This window comes from Scophthalmus maximus, chromosome 10, assembly GCF_022379125.1.
Source record: "Scophthalmus maximus strain ysfricsl-2021 chromosome 10, ASM2237912v1, whole genome shotgun sequence".
Lineage (NCBI taxonomy): Eukaryota > Metazoa > Chordata > Actinopteri > Pleuronectiformes > Scophthalmidae > Scophthalmus > Scophthalmus maximus.
This window is the reverse complement of record NC_061524.1, coordinates 19,231,529-19,250,321: the sequence shown is the minus strand read 5'-3', so window position 1 is coordinate 19,250,321 and position 18,793 is coordinate 19,231,529. Positions and strand designations below refer to the sequence as shown.

The following is an 18,793-nucleotide window of genomic DNA, read 5'->3' as shown; positions in this document are numbered from 1 at the left end:
CACAACGTTGATTTCAGCAAACTGCTCACCCACACGACGCCATACACGCTGTCTGCCATCTGCCCTGTACAGTGAAAACCGTGATTCATCCGTGAAGTGAACACCTCTCCTAAGTGCCAGACGCCATCGAATGTGAGCATTTGCCCCCTCAAGTCGGTTACGATGACGAACTGCAGTCAGGTCGAGACCCCGATGACGACGAAGAGCATGCAGATGAGCTTCCCTGAGACGGTTTCTGACAGTTTGTGCAGAAATTCTTTGGTTATGCATTCGATTGTTGCAGCAGCTGTCCGGGTGGCTGGTCTCAGACAATCTTGGAGGTGAAGATGCTGGATATGGAGGTCCTGGGCTGGTGTGGTTACACGTGGTCTGCGGTTGTGAGGCCGGTTGGATGTACTGCCAAATTCTCTGAAATGCCTTTGGAAGCAGCTCATGGTAGAGAAATGAACATTCAATTCACGGACAACAGCTCTGGTGGACATTCCTGCAGTCAGCATGCCAATTGCACGCTCCCTCAAAACTTGCGACATCTGTGGCATTGTGCTGTGTGATAAAACTACGCTACATTTTAGAGTGGCGTTTTATTGTGGCCAGCCTAAGGCACACCTGTGCAATAATCATGCTGTCCACCTGTGAGGTGGATGGATTATCTCAGCAAAGGAGAAGTGCTCACTAACACAGATTTAGACAGATTTGTGAACAATATTTGAGAGAAATAAGCCTTTGGTGTACATAGAAAAAGTCTTAGATCTTTGAGTTCAGCTCATGAAAAATGGGGGCAAAAACAAAAGTGTTGCGTTTATAACTTTGTTTAGTGTATGTTGAAAGGTCAGAGAAAGTAGTTTGAGCAGATGCTCTGCGTGTCGCATGGACGAGGAGAAATAACTTGATGTGTTAATATATGGTTTGGCAATAAATTCAGCTCGCATTAATTTCACCACCTGTTGCATTGAAAATGAACAACACGACAGAAACATGCCTTGGATATAGTCTGCACGATGATTTGTTCAGAAACATGGGAAAGGCAGAGAATATGAGAGAGGAGATGCTGTGCTACAGTTCCTCCCCCTGGTTTCCAGGTTGAAGCACTCACTGCCAGTCACATCACAGCTCACACTACAAGAGATAGGCTCGCCATCGCATCCAGATATTCAGCCTGCTAGATATCTGGTAGATGTCGGCGAGGTGGCAATTTGAAAGCTCCCTGATTTCATGCAGATTTTTCTCCTATTTGCGCAAGCTCCAGAATTTGTCAGTGAGCGGAAAATCAGGCTATATATTGTGTAGTGTGAACTTGGCATTATGTGTTAACTTATAACTTAAAAAAATGCAATTAGTATAAATAAATAAAATAAATAAATACATTTTATTTATAGTGCCCTTTTCATCTAAAGATCTCAAAGGGCTACAGGTTAAAAGCAGTTTTGTTAAAAATAAGAATAAAAAGTAAAAGTTTTTTGTTTTAAATATCTTAAGACCTTTTTCAAAGCAGTCAGTGGCTTGTGGTGCCCTCAAGGTGTCAGGGAGGGCATTCCACAGGCGTGGGGCAGCAGCACATAGGCCTTATCTCCCATAGTCTTAAGTCTGGTTCTGGGTAAGTGTAGGATGTTTGAGTGAGTGGAGCGGAGGGAGAGTGTTGTGTTTTGTGGTTTTAGAAGTTCTTTGAGGTAGAGGGGGGGATGTCCATGGTGTGTGAGGAGGGAAACCATATACTCAATCCTGGTGGAAACAGGAAGCCTGTGGAGGATGGGGGTAATGTGCTCATGTTTGCGCACTCTCATCAGGATCCTAGCTGCAGAGTTTTGGATGAAGCCTCTGCAGGCTCTTGCTAGGGATCCCGATGAGAAGTGTGTAACAGTAGTCCAGTCTGGAGGAGATAAAGGCCCATGCCTGTTTTTCGGCGTCTGAGAGGGAGAGAATGGGGCGGAGTTTGGAAATGTTGCGGAGGTGATAGAAAGAGGTCTTGCAGAGGTGGTTGATATGGGATTCCAAACTGAGTTGGGGGTCCATTTTTACTTCAAGATTTGTGACTGCTGATAAGAGAGGGATATTGGAGCCAGAAAAGGTGATGCTGGTTATGGGCGATGATTTGGTCTGGTGAGAAGTGCCGACCAGGATGGCTTGAGTTGGAGGAAGTTGTGCTCCATCCATACCTTTATCTCCTCCAGACACATGGTGAGTTTTGACGGGGATGGCGGTGATGATGATGGTGGGGTTGCAGCTGTGGCATTGACATTGAGCTGTGTGTCATCGGCGTAGCAGTGGAATGAAAGTCCATGGCGGCAGATGACCTGACTAAGGGGGATGAGGTAGAGGATGGGGCCAAGGACTGACCCCTGGGGGACACCGCAAGTGATTGTGTGGGTTTGATTTGGAGGGACCCAGGGAGATGTATTCTTTCCGGTTTGTGAGGTATGACTGGAACCAATTGAGGGCAGTGTCAGTGAGTCCAGTGGTGAGGTGGAGCCGGTTTAATAGAACGTCATGGTCGACTGTGTCAAATGCAGCAGATACAGTAGGTCAAGAAGGATGAGGAGGGAGGGAGAGCCAGCATCGGATGACATCCGGAGGTCGTTTGTAACTTTTACGAGTGCAGTTTCTGTGCTGTGGGCTGTATTTGTTTCCATAGAAGTACTACAGAGTGAACTCCATGATTCAGCTGAAGCTGAAGCAGATTCATTGTTATGTAGTAGATTACACTTTAACATAACAGGCCTCACTAGTGTACATAGGTCACAGACTAAATCTAAACATGATAAGGGCTGATTGCACCATCTACTAACAAGAGAAAGACCATGGACTGTATTTATATTGCTTTTTTTGTCTTATAGACCACTCAAAGGTCACATTCACACACATTCATAGTGCTGCTATTGAGCTTGCTTTTGTACTATCACATTCATACTCTGCTGGAAGAGCCCCAGTAGTAATTAAGGGTAAGGTGTCTTGCCCACAGAAATGCTCAAAACTAAATTTGAAAAGGGAAAATGAAAACCATAATTTTCAACAGCAACACTATATATGCAGTTTCACAAATGGAAGAAATATGCACAACTACTTTCTTGTAAATTTTTTTTAGTGTTTACCTGATAATGAATTGGAAATGTATGTTACTTGCATCCTTGAGGTTTTGAAATGGTTATCTTACATTAAAATGCATAAAAGATTAGAAACATAATGTTTAAATATCCTTCTTATTAAATAATGACAAGTAAATTAAAAATGAATGTATATTCTAGGTTTTAGTAAAAGCGTACAACACACATTTTACAAATGTATTCAACGTTGCCCTTTTGTTTTTACAGATGATTTTGGATACAGTATGAGTGCAGTATTTATGTTTTATACATCAGTATCTGGAAAGTATTCTTGTTTATCTCATCATTTTATGAGTCATTGTAATAACTTTGCTTCTCTGTAGTAATTTTGCTACTGTGGTGATTCTGCATCCCTTTGTAACAATTTTGCACCCTCAGTGGCTGCTGTAATCATTTAATTAACTTTCTGTCGAATATTAACTCACTGAATACAGGACCCTGATCCTGGGAGTAAAACTTGAAGCAACTTGAATGAAATTATGGTACATAAAAATAAGACACACCTAGTGCTTAAGCATTAATTAAGCTCATTTTCTAATGTTGATTACAATCTTGGAGATATTTTAGCTAACCTCTACATCCATATCAGTGCTACACTAAAACAAATCTTGTGTCTCTCTAAACTAAACTGGACATAGTCAGTGGCTGTATTTCTGTCAGAATCATTCGCTGGTGATTCTAAATCATTTGCAGTATCTCCAACAACACTTTCCATAACGTTAACTGGTACACTGCCAGTTAACTCAGTTGCTAATACTGTGCTAAAGGCAGCTCAGTCTACTGACCAAGTCAAGACAGAAGTAGTAGATTCGATGATCACACCACTGTAACCATACGGCTTCAGACTTGAGTTAAGCCTGCCAACCCAAGTACCATTTATACCCTGACAGACACAGAAATAAATTTAGACATTTAGAAATACATAAATGTATTAGTGTAGAAATACAGAAATAAATAAATAGTCAGTGGTTCTATCCCCTGCTCATCCAGTCTGCTTGCTGAAGTATCTTTGGTGGCAGTGTATGAATGATGTGTGATAGAAAAAGCACTGTGTATATAAGTGGTCAATAAGATTCGAAAAGCGTTCTGTAAATAATAGACCATATCTCCTCTCTGTCGAGGTCTCGGGGTCAAACTGGTAGGGTTGGAAATTCACCAGTGATGTTTAACAGTGTGTTTTCAGCTGTTCAGCAAGTCAGCCTGTACCTGACATGGGAGTGACACTTCGTAGGTGCTTCTTATAAAATGAAAAAGTATATTTTTTCATATAAAAATAAATTTGATAAAGACACAAAGCAAAAAGACACACAGTAGTCTTGATGAGTTTTATTATATCAAATGGATTTATGTAAAAGTGGAAAAGGAGGAAAACATCTGGTCTCATCACCATCATGTTCAACATCACAACAACAGAAATGTGTATATACTAGGCAAGTTACAGGTCACCTATAGTCCTTCTAGTCAGATTTATAAAAAGTATCTTATGGAGTGCCTTATCACCATGTTAATGAACTGTCGTCGTGCTTTTACCATCTTATTATAGCAGGATAGGAAGCGATAGGTGAGATTATTTAGTGTGAGATGAGCAATGACTTACTATATGATGATATATAATTTAAGCTAAGAAGAAAAGTGCAGGGTTTGTTTGAGGGTGTCTCTCTGTGATGACATTAGCCACCACTGTCGTAAAGGGGGCCTGTAACACTCCCAAGGCGAGTCTCTCTCTCAGATCACACAAACTTCACTGTTGATTAGCAGGCAACAGACACCAATCACACAGCAGTAACGGTTTTCAGTCCGTCCTTTTGGCATCTTGGCAAGCAAAATCCCTACTGAACAAATTGCTCTGCTTGGATTGGACAAAGGAAGTGGTATAATTGATTGCTCCAATGCAAATGTGATTATTCAGTCTCAGAGTATGTTAAGTCAGAAATGTTTGCGCTGCCATGCTTTGTAAGTGCCTGATTAAATGATAGTTTTGCTTGTGCTGCTCATTTTTTCAGGATCATGGCGTCGGGTAGAAGAGGGTCCAACATGTAGTCATCGGTCTCCTTTTGGCTCGTGTGAACATTGGCACTCACATTTAGTCTAGTGCACATCTAGGAGTCCAACATGTGGCAGTGCAATCTGCCACAGCATTCTATGTAGAAAATCTGTCAGCGCAACACTTTCTTGTATTTTTCTGTTTCCTTGATTCAAGGCAGAAAAAAAAGAGCAGGAATCCACTGTTCTCTACTGAAGTGTCCTGGGTAAAAAAAAAATGAAAGGAAAGGAAAAAAAATGGCATATACAATCTTTTGTCACTGTAGATGGTCTCAGCAGTTTAACTGTAGCTTACTAGTTTTCAGATACACAGCTCCAAGGTCACCTTTCTCTCTGAGTCCCAGGCAAGCAAAATATGGAAAGAGTAAGAAAAGAAAGGAAACAGATTAGAAAGCTGAAAAAGCCAGGGTAGAAGAACATAGAAAAGCACAGGAAGACAAAGTAAACAGAGAAAAACAAGGTTATATGTCTGAAATTGTATCAGTAAAGACTGTTAGTGATATACAAGATGGGACAGCAGCCAGGCTAGGTCAACATGCAGGGTCCAGGAGAGGTGAGGGAGGAAGGGTTTTAGCTTACACCCAAGCCATGCAGCAACAATAAGCAGCCTTAAAACAGCCTTGAGCTTAAATTACCTATTTTTTTTACCAGAAGGATACTGAGCAGTCATCTTTACCAAAAAAACAATAAGCATTTCAGAGAAGAGCTGCTGGAGTCATAGAACTCTTGCTTGGGGATTCAATGGATTTCATCCATTCAGAGAAATTTTGAAAGAAAGCCCATATGCCATGCAGACCAGGGTCCCATCAGGCTGTCTGAACAGGCGTTTGGCACCTCAGGGACAGTGGGGCAACAGACAGGACAGTGAGGGGGAGCTTAGAGAAAACAGGGGAGGCAAGTGTACGGCAGAATGGACGACACCCCCCCCACACACACACAACCTATTCCTCCCGCTCGAGCACTCACTCACCACGCGCTCACAGCATGGTACCAGACAGTCGAGGGTGGGGATGGGGGCAGGGTTTAGCAGCTTTGCTGCGGCTCCCCGCTCCTGCTTTTAGACTTTCTGACCTTTTCATCTGTAGGACAAAGGCAATGTTTATGTTACATCTGTTGGCAGTGACCAGAACATTTTCATCTACTTCATACTTGCGTCTATGGTAGATCAAGATGAATACAAAAAAGCAACTTCAAAACAATAACTACAGAGTGAAAAAAGCAGAAATAAATAAGGAGCAGATACTGACGGTTCCACTATTATTGGCACATAATGCACTTCTCGTCTCTGATTATAACTTAATGATTGAAACAATCTGTAGAAAATCTTGTAAGTCTTAAATACAAAATCAAATAGTATTCAGATACCAAGATAAATTATGCTGGCTTCAGTCACAAAACAATTAGACCAATGTAAACTGTTCTCAACCTATTATGACGACTCCCTCTTTCAATAACTATCAAAACTGCCTAAAACTGAAATATAACTATCACTCTGATCATGTTCCACTACCTTCACTGTCAACTCTCACTTTATCAATTAAATCTTCCCCTCAGATCATTCTGAGATTGAAGCAAAACAATTTTGTCATCAGGCCAAGAAATCCACTTGGTCAAAACCCAGTTAATGTACAATCTAATCCCAAAAAGAAAAAGAAAAAAGCAATCCACACTGTCAATAGAAAACAAAGAGGATAAACAAACATTTTGATCACAGTAATCAAAATGACTGTCAGGAAGGACAGAGAGAACAAAGGCATCCAGTTTAGTGGATAATGCAACTGAGTCAGAAGCAGTGAAACACACACTCTCCCATAAAACATTATGATAAACATTATCATAACAATTATTATCTGACATACTGAAAGACTGTAAAGCTATTTATGCGATAAACATTTTCAGTACTTTACTGGCTGAATCTCTTACATTTCTAATCATAGGCAATTTAATATAGAAGCTCTAAACAGAAATAATAAGTCCTTAAAGGGGCAGTAAGCGATTTTTGAGAGAGCCTGTTTCTCTCTTTGTTGTTGTTGTTGTGATTTTACAGCTCTGGCCCGGACGCGAACTCACGACCTCCGGTATGGGAGTCACCCACTAGCACGTGTCTTAAGATGTCAACAAGTGATGTTTACAAACTGCACTCGCAGTGTTGTGTGGTATTTTTTTATGTTCGATTTACAGAGCCAAGACTGAAACGAAAAACAAAGGTTTCTTTTCCGCTGCACACACACAAGCGACAGTTAACGGAAGGTGAGGAAACATTCTGTGATTTTTACAAAACGTGTATTGCTTTAGAATCACTTTCTGCCCCTTTAACTGTGAGATGTTTTGTAAAAGCAAGAAAGTAGTGTATAAACCCACTACACCTGATAATAATTTAGCCTAAGCCAGTGAAACAGATTTGAAACAATAACATGGTAAATGTTGCTGGACTGAGGAACATTCAAAGTCCAACCTTGGAGAACAGAATGGGACAGATGGAAAAAAAAGGTGAAAATTAATGGTGACAAAAAAAAAGGAAAAAACAAAATAAGATATGAAATCACCAGTCAGCACCATGGCAAACAGGAAAGCATGAAACCAATACACCACATTGAGCTGCTCTGATAAATACATGCAGCGGAGGAGAATTTGCCTCCTTGTCATTCACACACACCCATACTCATACCACAGAGACTGGTTGTCCTCTGGGCTCAGTGACTGGGCCGAATTATTCACACAATTGCGATCAACACCCTCGTCATAAACTTCCACACTGGCTGGGCCAGATCTCATCTGGCTGATTGATTGGCAGTGAGTTGTCTGGTTTTGGGTGGAAATGTTGTTTGGGATAGGTGAAGCAGGTGGGGGTTTATTTGTAACAGGTGGCCCACTGATATTGCTGACTAGGGTGGGGTTAAGAGACAGGAAGGGGAGGTTTTTGCCCACTGAATCACTAAAAATGGAGTCAATGAACACAGACTCTACAGTAAAGGAAGGCCCAAGGAAAGACTCAAGAGTGGAGAGGTCGGGGTCCTCCAAGCTATGGCAAGGTAAGCTGAGTGACTTGGGAAGGGTGGTGGTGGTGATAAGGGGTCCTTTCAAGTTGGAGCTGTTGGGGTGGTACTCACTGGGAGTAGGCTTGGAGCGTACCCCAGCCTTGTTGGAAGCGATGGGAGGAGAAGAGTCGACAGAAACAGGCTGCCGGTTGTCCTTTGACAGCAGGTCGTGGATGCTGGTGCGCCGCGTGGAGCCTTCAGCCGTGGAGATGACGCTGCTAGCTCGGGGCAGTGTGGAGGAAGCAGAGTCCAGGCGTTCTGAAACGGATAAGGCTTTCCCTTGCGATGATAGACTGGAGCTGATGGGGACAGAGCCTTTCACACGGGTGCTCTCCGCCTTTCGCAGGGTTGGGCGCCCTGGCTGTCCAGGTCTCGGTGGGCGGTCAGAGCTGACTGGTGCGGCTTTCCCACTAGATGAGCGTAATATGCCCCGGCCCTTTGTGGAAGTGTGTACATGCTCAGAAGAATTGGAGAGACGATGGGAATCTACACTGAGGTTCTCCTGACTGCCAGACTACAAAACACATAGCAAACATACATGAGTACAGTAAAACATCATACAATTTGTTTAATGTAGATTTTAAATAATTTATCACCAAAAATCACTATTTGCACATTATGTTAAATATTGCCCTTAAAACGATTAGTTGATTAATCTGTGAATTGACAGTTAATTGATCAGCCACTATTTTGATTACCAATCAAACATTGTTTTTTTATTGTTCCAGTTTGTCCAAAAAGAGGCACTGATACTTTTCTCTGTCAAGTGAGGTTGTAAATAGAATATTCTTTTGGACTAATGATTACACAAAACAAGCTGCATGAAGACTTCATTGTGGCAACTGAGACTTTTCAATGTGTTATACTATTTTCTCTCACTTTACAGAGAAATTAAACCAATAAAGAAAATAATTGGCAGATTAATTGAAAATGAAAATAATTATTAGTTGCAGCCTTACATTGATTCCTCATATGATTGCAAACCAGCATTATAGCTTGGTGAAATGTGAAGATTGTTTTCATAAAAGCTCAGTCTACTTCATATGCATGTTTCAATCAAACAGAAAGTTGTAACGTTGTGAGAGGCCTTACCCCTGCACGATCAATACCCTCATCCAGGAATTGTTGCAGTGAAAGAACATCGCTGCCTGGGATACCCATCTTCCTGATCTGGGTTTGGCCGGGGCTGCCTGCGGTGGAAGATGGGTTGAGTGACTTGCCCAGCTGCAGGAGGCTCTGGTGGTAGGAGCGCGATGAGGTGGGCTGCTGGACGGGGCTGCTGCCGCTGCTTGACCACACCTCCTGGTCTAAGCTCAGGCTAAACTCTCCGCTGCTCTCACTTTGAGGACGGCTGAGGCTGCCGTTCAATGTGCCTGTGGGGAGAGGAGTCAATGATTAGACCATGGGGAAATTGTATATATTTTCACAATATATGCAGTAATAAATTAGTTAATTAGAAAAGAGTGACATCTACTGCAAAAAACTCTATTACTTCAATGTTATTTGCTTTTGCTGCTTGAGATCTAAGCTTATTGTCGCTCTCTGATTTATAAACAGTATAATTTACATGAGTATATTTATTTATGACAACAATCACTGCTGACTCAAAAATGAAAGAAAAGAGAAAGAAACAAGGAATGTGTTGGATTACAATAAGAAGTGGGGTAGAAGTGCAGTGGTGACCTATTTTTTTTGTAATTTTCTGGCAGTATCTGGTGGTAAAGTTGCAAACCGCAACCTACTAAGCAACCGACATGACACTGCGCTACGCTATGAGTACACATGTGTTATATAGAACTTCTAAATTATTCACCAGATGCTTGAGCTTAAATGTCATTACTACAGTGGCCCTCACGCTTCACGCTCACTGACCCATCTAGATCTCAGCGGCCTTCTGGAAGGCGTTTCACTCATTCAAAGTTGACAAAAAAACATTGGTTCTTTGTTGCAGGTGATTATACATATATGAACACATAGTTATGGTGTAAATAGTTACTAAATGGAGCTATCAGTACATTACAAGTACAATGGACTATCCTAATATATTGATATTGGGGCTTGAACTAATTATTATTGTCTTTTGATCCAGACAAGTGGTAAATGCCAAAGCCATCATCATCAAATCACCAAATTTCCTAGAGTTGGTGACATCGATAAATGTCTGAATTGTCTGACCAAAAGTCTAAAACCCCTAACATTTTCTCTTCACCATAATGTAAAATCTCACATTTGAAAACATCAAGCATCATTTTGCTATGACATAATTTTCTTTTGTGTAATTAACTGGCTAGTTAGCAGCTCTACATCAATCGATTAAGAAACTAAATTTCTATACTGCATAGGAGGGAAAAGAACAGGAGGTTTGAGTAAAGGCAAAAGAGGATAGAAAAAGGGGTTAGGGGAGAGGGGGCTTAAGGGAAGGAGGTGCATACCTTTGCTCTCCAGAGGAGAAGTGTGGTGGGAATTATTGTTACTATTACTACTGGTGGTCCTGTTCCTATGGAGACTGGAGGGTCTTGTGGCTGGGATAGGGACAAGAGGGAAGACACATGCACACAAATATACACACACTTAGGTTATACTGTATATACACATACAGTACATGTGTCCTCATCACCATCACTAACAAAAAGAGTAATATTTTTGGGCTCAAGCCAACAGTTTGTGAGATCATCTCCTGCTGTAACAGCAGATGGCACATGTCAGGCACAAGGACAGGAGAGGTGGCTCAGTGCCAGGCTGCATCTGAAATATGTCCAGTTACTAAACAAAAACTACTGACGGAGGGGGCCAAGTAACCTAAATCCTTGGACCGCAGATACGAAGGCTAAACTGGGTGAGGCTGAAGAGCGGACAATAAAAGCCGAGGAGAGAATTCAAAACACAGAAGATATCCTAACAGAAATGCTGAAGCTACAAGTTAAACTGGATGCATATTAGGGATGCAGGATATATATCGGGCCGATAGATTATCGGGGCAGATAGTGGGAATTATATACTATAATTTATCTACCGGATAATGAAATTATAGCCGATAAGTAGTCTGATAAAAAACAGCGCGCGGCTCGTGACGTCATACTGTGGCAAAACTGCGGCTCACAAGCGGCATGCTGCTCTCTCTGGCTGTGTGGCTTCTGTGTGTTTAGCGTTAGCAACCGTTCGCAGAGCAGCTCTCAGACTGCAGCCTGCTCCTCTCACGTTCTACATTTACGCGTGCGGATAACAAACTCTTTCGGTGAATCGCGACTCAGGACACAGAACCGAAACCGGAGACTTAAGTGTTGTGGCTGTTGTTGTGAACACACCGTTGTCACAGTTGGCAACGTCTTTACTGTCGTTGATCAGCTGTTGATAAAACACTGAACGTAACGCATGTCCAGCGCTTTCTTGGTCCCATAACAACACATGACAAGTGTGAGACTGAGAAGATGAACGGTTCTCGAGATATGACTGACTGACTGACTGACTGACTGACTCACTCACTCAGACTAATAGTGTTTTATACATCAACATGTCTGACTTGAGATTATCAGTGCATTTCATTTATTTTTAGGGTTAGAATATTTGATAAGCTTTGTTATGATTTAACCAAAGTACAGAAAAATCACTCAGAATAAACGAAAATTTAAAGGTCAGAACCTTTGGGTCGAACTGTTCTTTGTTTTTGTTGTGTTAAAAATAGGGATGTCAAATGCTGGGGATAGGGATATTAAATAATTCATCTTAGCTCACTACATCTGGGGTCTCATTTAAAAAAAAAAAAACTGTGCGTAGGATCCTTACCAAAAATGTGCCCAAAAGCCGAAAATGGCGTACGCCAAAAAACATTCTGACTTATAAAACCGTGTGTACGCACACCTGTGCGCAATTCTCCATTTTTATAAATCACAGATCACTGACAAGTGTGCATACGTGAATCAGCCTCATATGCCGCCCCGTACACGCCCATTTTTAACCATAAATAGTCAAGGCAAATCACTGCATGAATGCTGATCCGTATATTAATGAGCATGGCATCCAATTGTTGTTCGTTTCGACAGGTGAGTAAAGAACAAAAAAACGTCACTTCTCAGACAATGACATCGACACACGCCTGTAGGGGAGGTTGATGCCCGGAAAACAACGTTATTGTGCCACAGCAGCAGGATCACTAATAAAAAGCAGCAGTGCGAGTGGCGATGTGTTCCTGCTGCTGTCAACTGTCAGTCGGACAGAGCGGACAGTGGGAGTGTGTGAGTGTGTGGGGGGGGTTGGGGTAGTGGATTTTTACGGCAGGTTTCAGTCTGTCTGTTAAAACATGCTCAGTGTCTCATACCTTTTTCACACCAAAATTACCGTTTAGACCTGGGTTTTTTAAACGCGGGTCAACCCACAATTGGCAATTGGCCACTTTCACACTGCGAGCAGACCAGGGTCTGATGATCGTGTAGTGACAGGTGGCGGCCATAGATGGCGGTAGAGAGCGGTGTGCGCCATAAAACAAAGAAGGAGAACAGTGTAGTAAACAACAGAAAGCATGGTAGCCAGTGAGCCGTTGGTCAACGTTACCTTATATCTTGTACTTGTCACCGTCACTCTTTCAAAGTTTACAAACTCAGAGCTAAGCCTGGCCCTTTAAGCAAGGTGGCTTTATGGGTTTTGAAGTGTGTGTGTGTGTATGAGAGAAGAAGAAGCTTGGCTCTGTTGTTGTGTACGTAGCTGCAGCCACAAGGAGAATGGGCTCCGCACATCATCCATGTTAGCGACAGTTTATGGCCTCTGTGAGAAATGAGAGCCCGACTGATGAGGCCTTGTATGTCCGCCCAAGTGATCATAGATAATCTGGATTGTGTTAGTTGTTACCACCAACGAGCCAAAGCTAGGGTAAGCGAGCTAGCTACATGCGAGAGGTGTCTTTACTACAGTTGGTGAGGTAACAGCAGTTACCGACGGAGGAGACGAGCCTTCATTGCCTCCATCATCGCTCAAATTAGCGTGTTCACCCGGGTGTGACGTTCACATCAATGCTGATCGGAGGTGAACCCGATTATTACTCGAGTCTATTACAGAGTCATTTGACCCGGGGCTGAATGCCGATTAAACGTTTTCACACTGCAGAAAATGCCGGGTGTTAGCGGGTTTAAACAGGTTTTCTGGCCAGTGTGAAAGGGGCAAAGGGCAAAGGGCAAAGGGGCAGGATTTCTCTGTGTTATATGCCGCTATTGAGGAAGTAAAATGAGTTGGTCCCTGGAGCGAGAGAAAAATGATTGCGAGGCGCTGTGTGTGAGCCATCAATTTTTATAATCATTCTTCTCACATTTACTTTCTACAATCTAATTTTAGTTCACTACCTCACCATAGGCTGCACGGTGGCGTAGTGGTAAGCACCTTCACCTCACAGCAAGAAGGTTCTAAGTTTGAGTCCCGGTTCAAACCAACCAGGGCCTTTCTGTGTGGAGTTTGCATGTTCTCCCCGTGTATGCGTAGGTTCTCTCCGGGTTCTCCGGCTTCCTCCCACAGTCCAAAGACATGCAGAATGGGGTTAGGTTCATTGGAGACTCTAAATGAACCGTAGGTGTGAATGTGAGAGTGAATGGTTGTCTGTCTCTGTATGTGGCCCTGTGATAGGCTGGCAACCTGTCCAGGGTGTACCCCGCCTCTCGCCCAATGTCAGCTGGGATTGGCTCCAGCCCCCCCGCGACCCTTAAATGGATAAAGCGGTAGACGATGAATGATGAATGAATACCTCACCATATGTGTCGCCTATATCCCCTTGTCTCCTGAATGTGCGTACGCATGGGCCAGAGTTTGCTTACGGTGCGCACATTCTCCTGTCAAGTTTGTTTTTTATAGATTATTGGGGCGGCTGTGGCTCAGGACGTAGAGTCCTTCGTTCGATCCCAGGTTCCGCCAGGACACATGCTGTTGTGTCCTTGGGCAAGACACTTAAACTTGCCTCTGACGGCTCTTCTGACAGTGTATGAATGTGACAGAAAAATGCGTGGTAAATAGCAGCGCTGTATGAATATGTGTGACTGGGTGAATGTGACTATCCTGTAAAGCGCTTTGAGTGGTCAATATGACTAGAAAAGCGCTATATAAATACAGTCCATTTACCATTACAACCTTTGCATGGGAAGTGGCGTACGCTCTGTTCCAGCCCTGTTTCGTGCGTATGCCATGTTTATTAATGAGACCCCTTAGCCTTTTTATGCTCAGTGATGCATTAACTACAGTTATGAACTTATTTTTCAAATACAAAATGAGAAATTATCGGTATCGGCATTGAGAAGCAGGTAATTAGCAGTTATCGCATCGACTGAAAAAATCCATATTGTGCATCCCTAATGCATATAACTGACCAGGAGAGCCACACGAGAACATGAGGACATAAAGAGTTCCCGAGCTGTGCCGTTTTTGGTGTGATTTCATGCATGCGAAATCAGTAAAAAATGTGATCAGACGCGACACAGAATAATAATGAGAAATGGTGCAAATGCAAGAGGGCCTTTGCCAGCTTCTAGCCAGTCGGCGCTCAGGCCCTAACTAGAATGTGACACGTCGGAGTGTGCAGTTTTTCAAACTGCCAGCTGTGTAAAGCAGGCCCTCGTGTACGTGCAGGTCGGGTGTGTCACGGATTTCACACATACATGATGCTTTGAGTGCACTGTGTAAACGTCATGTAAACCGAATGTTTGTCACAAAATTTTGCTTCCTGTTGTCAGTAGGTGGCGCTATGACCATGGCTCAATATTGAACATGTGTTTCTAAAAAGGGGCCAACTCCGAGGCTGAGATATGAAGCCAATGTGGAAGTGCAAAAACTTTCAGTTCACTAAATGGCAGCTTGAGGCTGGCTCCAAAAGCGAGTCAATCCCCATAGACCCCCATATTAAAATGCCTAACTTTACAGCAGAATTAAACATGTTTACAGCCCGGTACAAAAAAAACGGTTTTGGTCCCAATGGCTAGGTGGATCTGATCAACCACCTAGGAGGAGTTTGTTAAAGTATGACCCCTTCAATAAGCCATAAAAAAACAAATTTGCACACTTAATTAAAAATGTCTGACTTCAGGTTAGGCGGAGCTAATGGCTCCGCCTAACCTGTAATGCCCTTTTTGTAGGGCATTACATGATGCACTTGCCTACCAAATTTCATTTATCTACATCAAATTTAAAGGTGGGAGCCTTATCGAACCATTTTGACTGAATTTGACTAAAATGCAATTTCCATCAATCGATCAGGAATTGCCACTCTAACATGTCTGCCAAGTACCGTGAGCTTCTAAGTCCCTCAAACACATTCATATTTGATGGCGAACAATGCGTTTGATATATTGTCAAAAGTTTCACACCATAACATCATCAACGTCTCACATCTTAGCTGACCAAATTAGGAATGGATCTTCGGAACAGCAAGTTTGAAAATATACAAAACTTTTAACTTCCTATTGCCAGTAGGTGGCGCTATGAACATGGTTCAATATTGAAATGCAATTGTGTTCCTGGAGGGACTGTTATCATTCCTAAGAAATTTGGTAGAGATATGACCACATATGGTTGAGTTATGACAGTCTGATGCTTCATGGTGGCACATTGAAAATTCGCCGCCATGCCACGGGGGTCTGATGGAAACTCAGATTTCTCTACATCACATCACCTAAGTGTTTTAGCTTTTTTGAGCTTGATCTGGTGAACCTGCAAGGCATAGGCCATAAAAGTATTAAACACGTCACTACCTGTTCCCAGCAGTTGGCGCTATGTCGTTAGGTCAATATTGACCGCAGATGAATTAAGGGCAGGACAGTTATCAGTCTGGGAAGTATGGGTCAGATGGGAATATGTACCTTCAATTGCAAGAAACTTCCCTTTTCATGGCGAAGGATTGAAATTCACCTAGCCATCAGGGCAAGGGCCTATGACGAAAAGTCAGAATTTCAATACATTTTCATCCCATAGGTATTTAGGTGACCCACGCCAAATTAAGGTCATGTGAAATCTGTATGAAGGAGTTTGATAAAGTAGGATGTGTGAAAATGTCAAAAAAAATCGTCAAAACATCCAAATGGCGGGCTTCCTGTTGGTCGGACATAATGGCGGCCGCTGACTTTTTTGTAGGTCTTTACATGATACACGTGCATACCAAATTTTAGGGCATGCTATCGAGTCTTTTTTGCCACAACCATGCAAAACATACCTTTAATGCAAATTACATCACATTTCTGGCAAGTGTGCAAATTTTGGGGACTGAAGTAAAATTTCTACTCTACTCTTCATTACAGAGGTGGACAATACAGCTGTTGCCACTTAATTTTCTAAAGCACCTTGCATATGGATCATCTCTGCAAATTAATCAAATGACTGTAAAGCTGATTAAAGAGTAGTGTTTTTATTATTTTGAAATTTGATTTTAGATTTAGAATGTAAATTTTCCAAAAAATATAATACATTTTAATGTAATGTAATTTCACATAACATCAACATTTATGTTTGGCCCCTGGCCTTCCATCCAGATACATTTTTGACCCTTCATAGGAAAGAATTTGGGAACCTCTGGTTTAAATGAATCAACACCTCCCACTTATAATAATACTCATATTCCTGCGACAACAGGCCGAGGAAGGGTAGCAGCAATTTTCCAGTCAGACTTATTGCTCTACCTTCGACCTAAACATAGTTTTAACTAATTTGAAAGACCTACTCTTAGCCTCATACACCCAAGCTGGAAATGTCAAAAAAGTGTTATCCTAGTCGTTGTATATCGTCCACCTGGTCCTTACTCAGAATTTTTAGCTAAATTTTCTGACTTTTTATCTGAGTTTGTGCTTTCAACATTCATGTAGATGTTGCCAACAACAGTCTTAGTTCTTGTTTTATTTCACTAATAGACACAATAGGTTTTATTCAACATGTGAATAAACCTTGTACCTTTTTTAACCACACCATTGACCTCGTTCCAAAATACGGCATAGAAATTGAAAATCCAATAATAACTAAAAACCCTCTGTCAGACCATCTTTTAGTCATATTTGAATTCTCAATTATTAACTACACTCAATTTGGAATTTGGAAGTTTTTATTACAGCAGGTGTCTATCAGAAAACTAAATAAATTCAAGAAGAAAAAAAATGCAATCGTTATTTACTCCAATGCCATGTGTCGGTACAGTGCAAGATAGTTATCAAAACTGAACTCCCACAAAAATTTATGATGTCGTTGATAGTGCACTACTATGTTCCACACTCGACACTGTCACCCCTCTGAAAAAGATAATAGTTTAACAGGCGAGGTACAATGCACAAACACATGCTTTAAAACAGACATCACATAGGTTAGAAAGGAAGTGGCATTCCACTAATCTAGGTGATTCTCACCTAGGCTGGAAAAATTGTTTAATTACATATAAGAAAGCCCTTTGAAATGCCAGAACCACATAATATTCTTCACTAATTGAAGAAAAAATAAAAACAACCCCAGATTTCTCTTCAGCACTGTAGCCACGCTGACAAAGTAGAAGCTCTATTGAACAGTCTATTCCTCCAACTCTTAGTAGTAATGATTTCATTAGCTTTCTTAAAATTATTACCGTCAGAGAAAAATTTGATCAGATTCATCCCACTAATAGCACGGATACACTGTACAACAAAGTAGTCTCAGCACCAACAATATCGCCTTATTTATATCTAGACTGCTTTCCGCTATAGACCTGGCTGAGCTGACTTCGCTGGTCATTTCATTAAAGCCATCAACCTGCCTTTTAGATCCTATTCCATCAAAGCTGTTTAAGGATGTATTACTTTTAATCAACAGTTCCATGTTGGATCAGATCAGTTTATCTCTTTAAAGAGGCAACGTACCAAAGGCCTTTGGAAAAGCTCACCACAAGCTTAAATCAGACTTTTTGAACTATGGCTGCCTGGATACCACCTACACCCAGCAGGACACTGCGGCACCGGGCTTGAGTAGGCGGCACAGCCGATGGACAGCAGAGCCGATGGCCAGCGCACACAAGGCGGAGAATAGGCAGGATAGGTGGGCTACATGCTAGGCTAAAGGCTTCAGCTACACGACCACCACTACCAAGCCTGCTGATTGCTAACGTCCATGCCCTCGAAAATAAGATGGATGACCTCAGAGCAAGGACAACAACACAACGTGAGATGAGAAAGTGCTGTGCTCTGATTTTTACAAAAACCTGGACTACAGACAACACGCCAGACTCCAGCCATCCAGCTTCAGACCCAGTCCGTCCACCGCGGAGACCGCACATTGGCCTCGAGGAAGAACAAGGGCGGCCGGTACTCGCGGCTGAGGTTGAAACTGGAAATCGTAGCGACTTAGAACTTTGACGTGACCCCCGCAGTTGACTAATTACTCCCAAATTCTTGCCCCTCTCACACACATTGGCAAACACTGGCAGACAAAGAAGTCTCGCAGTCTTGAGCCCTGTTGCCTACATTTGCATATTCGACAGCGATTGGCTGTCGTATTTGTGACGTACCAAATCTAGCTTTAACAGGATTCGTTTGAATTTGAAATTTCAGAGAAGTGCACAGAAATCTCCTCTTCCAGGAGAAGAATGTGAAAACACCTATATAGTGAAAAAAATTGCTCAGATACAAGTCCCTATAGTCA

General features: G+C 42.2%; 1 protein-coding gene across 11 annotated transcripts in view; it reads right to left on the bottom strand.

Annotated features, from left to right (window-relative positions):
* Positions 1-4,409: 4,409 nt before the first annotated feature.
* LOC118283566 (girdin) overlaps positions 4,410-18,793 on the bottom strand; it is a 130,486-nt gene continuing 116,102 nt past the window's right edge. For 4 of the 11 annotated variants that reach the window (XM_035605686.2, XM_035605689.2, XM_035605688.2 and 1 more), the window contains 3 exons: positions 10,612-10,701; positions 9,272-9,552; positions 4,410-8,693 (listed from right to left, as the gene is read on the bottom strand). In XM_035605686.2, coding sequence (XP_035461579.1) covers positions 7,788-8,693; positions 9,272-9,552; positions 10,612-10,701 — 1,277 coding nt within the window. In that variant the 3' untranslated portion in view covers positions 4,410-7,787. The remainder of the gene's footprint in view (positions 8,694-9,271; positions 9,553-10,611; positions 10,702-18,793) is intronic. The other 7 variants (XR_004784592.2, XR_004784590.2, XR_004784591.2 and 4 more) reach the window with 7 other exon arrangements.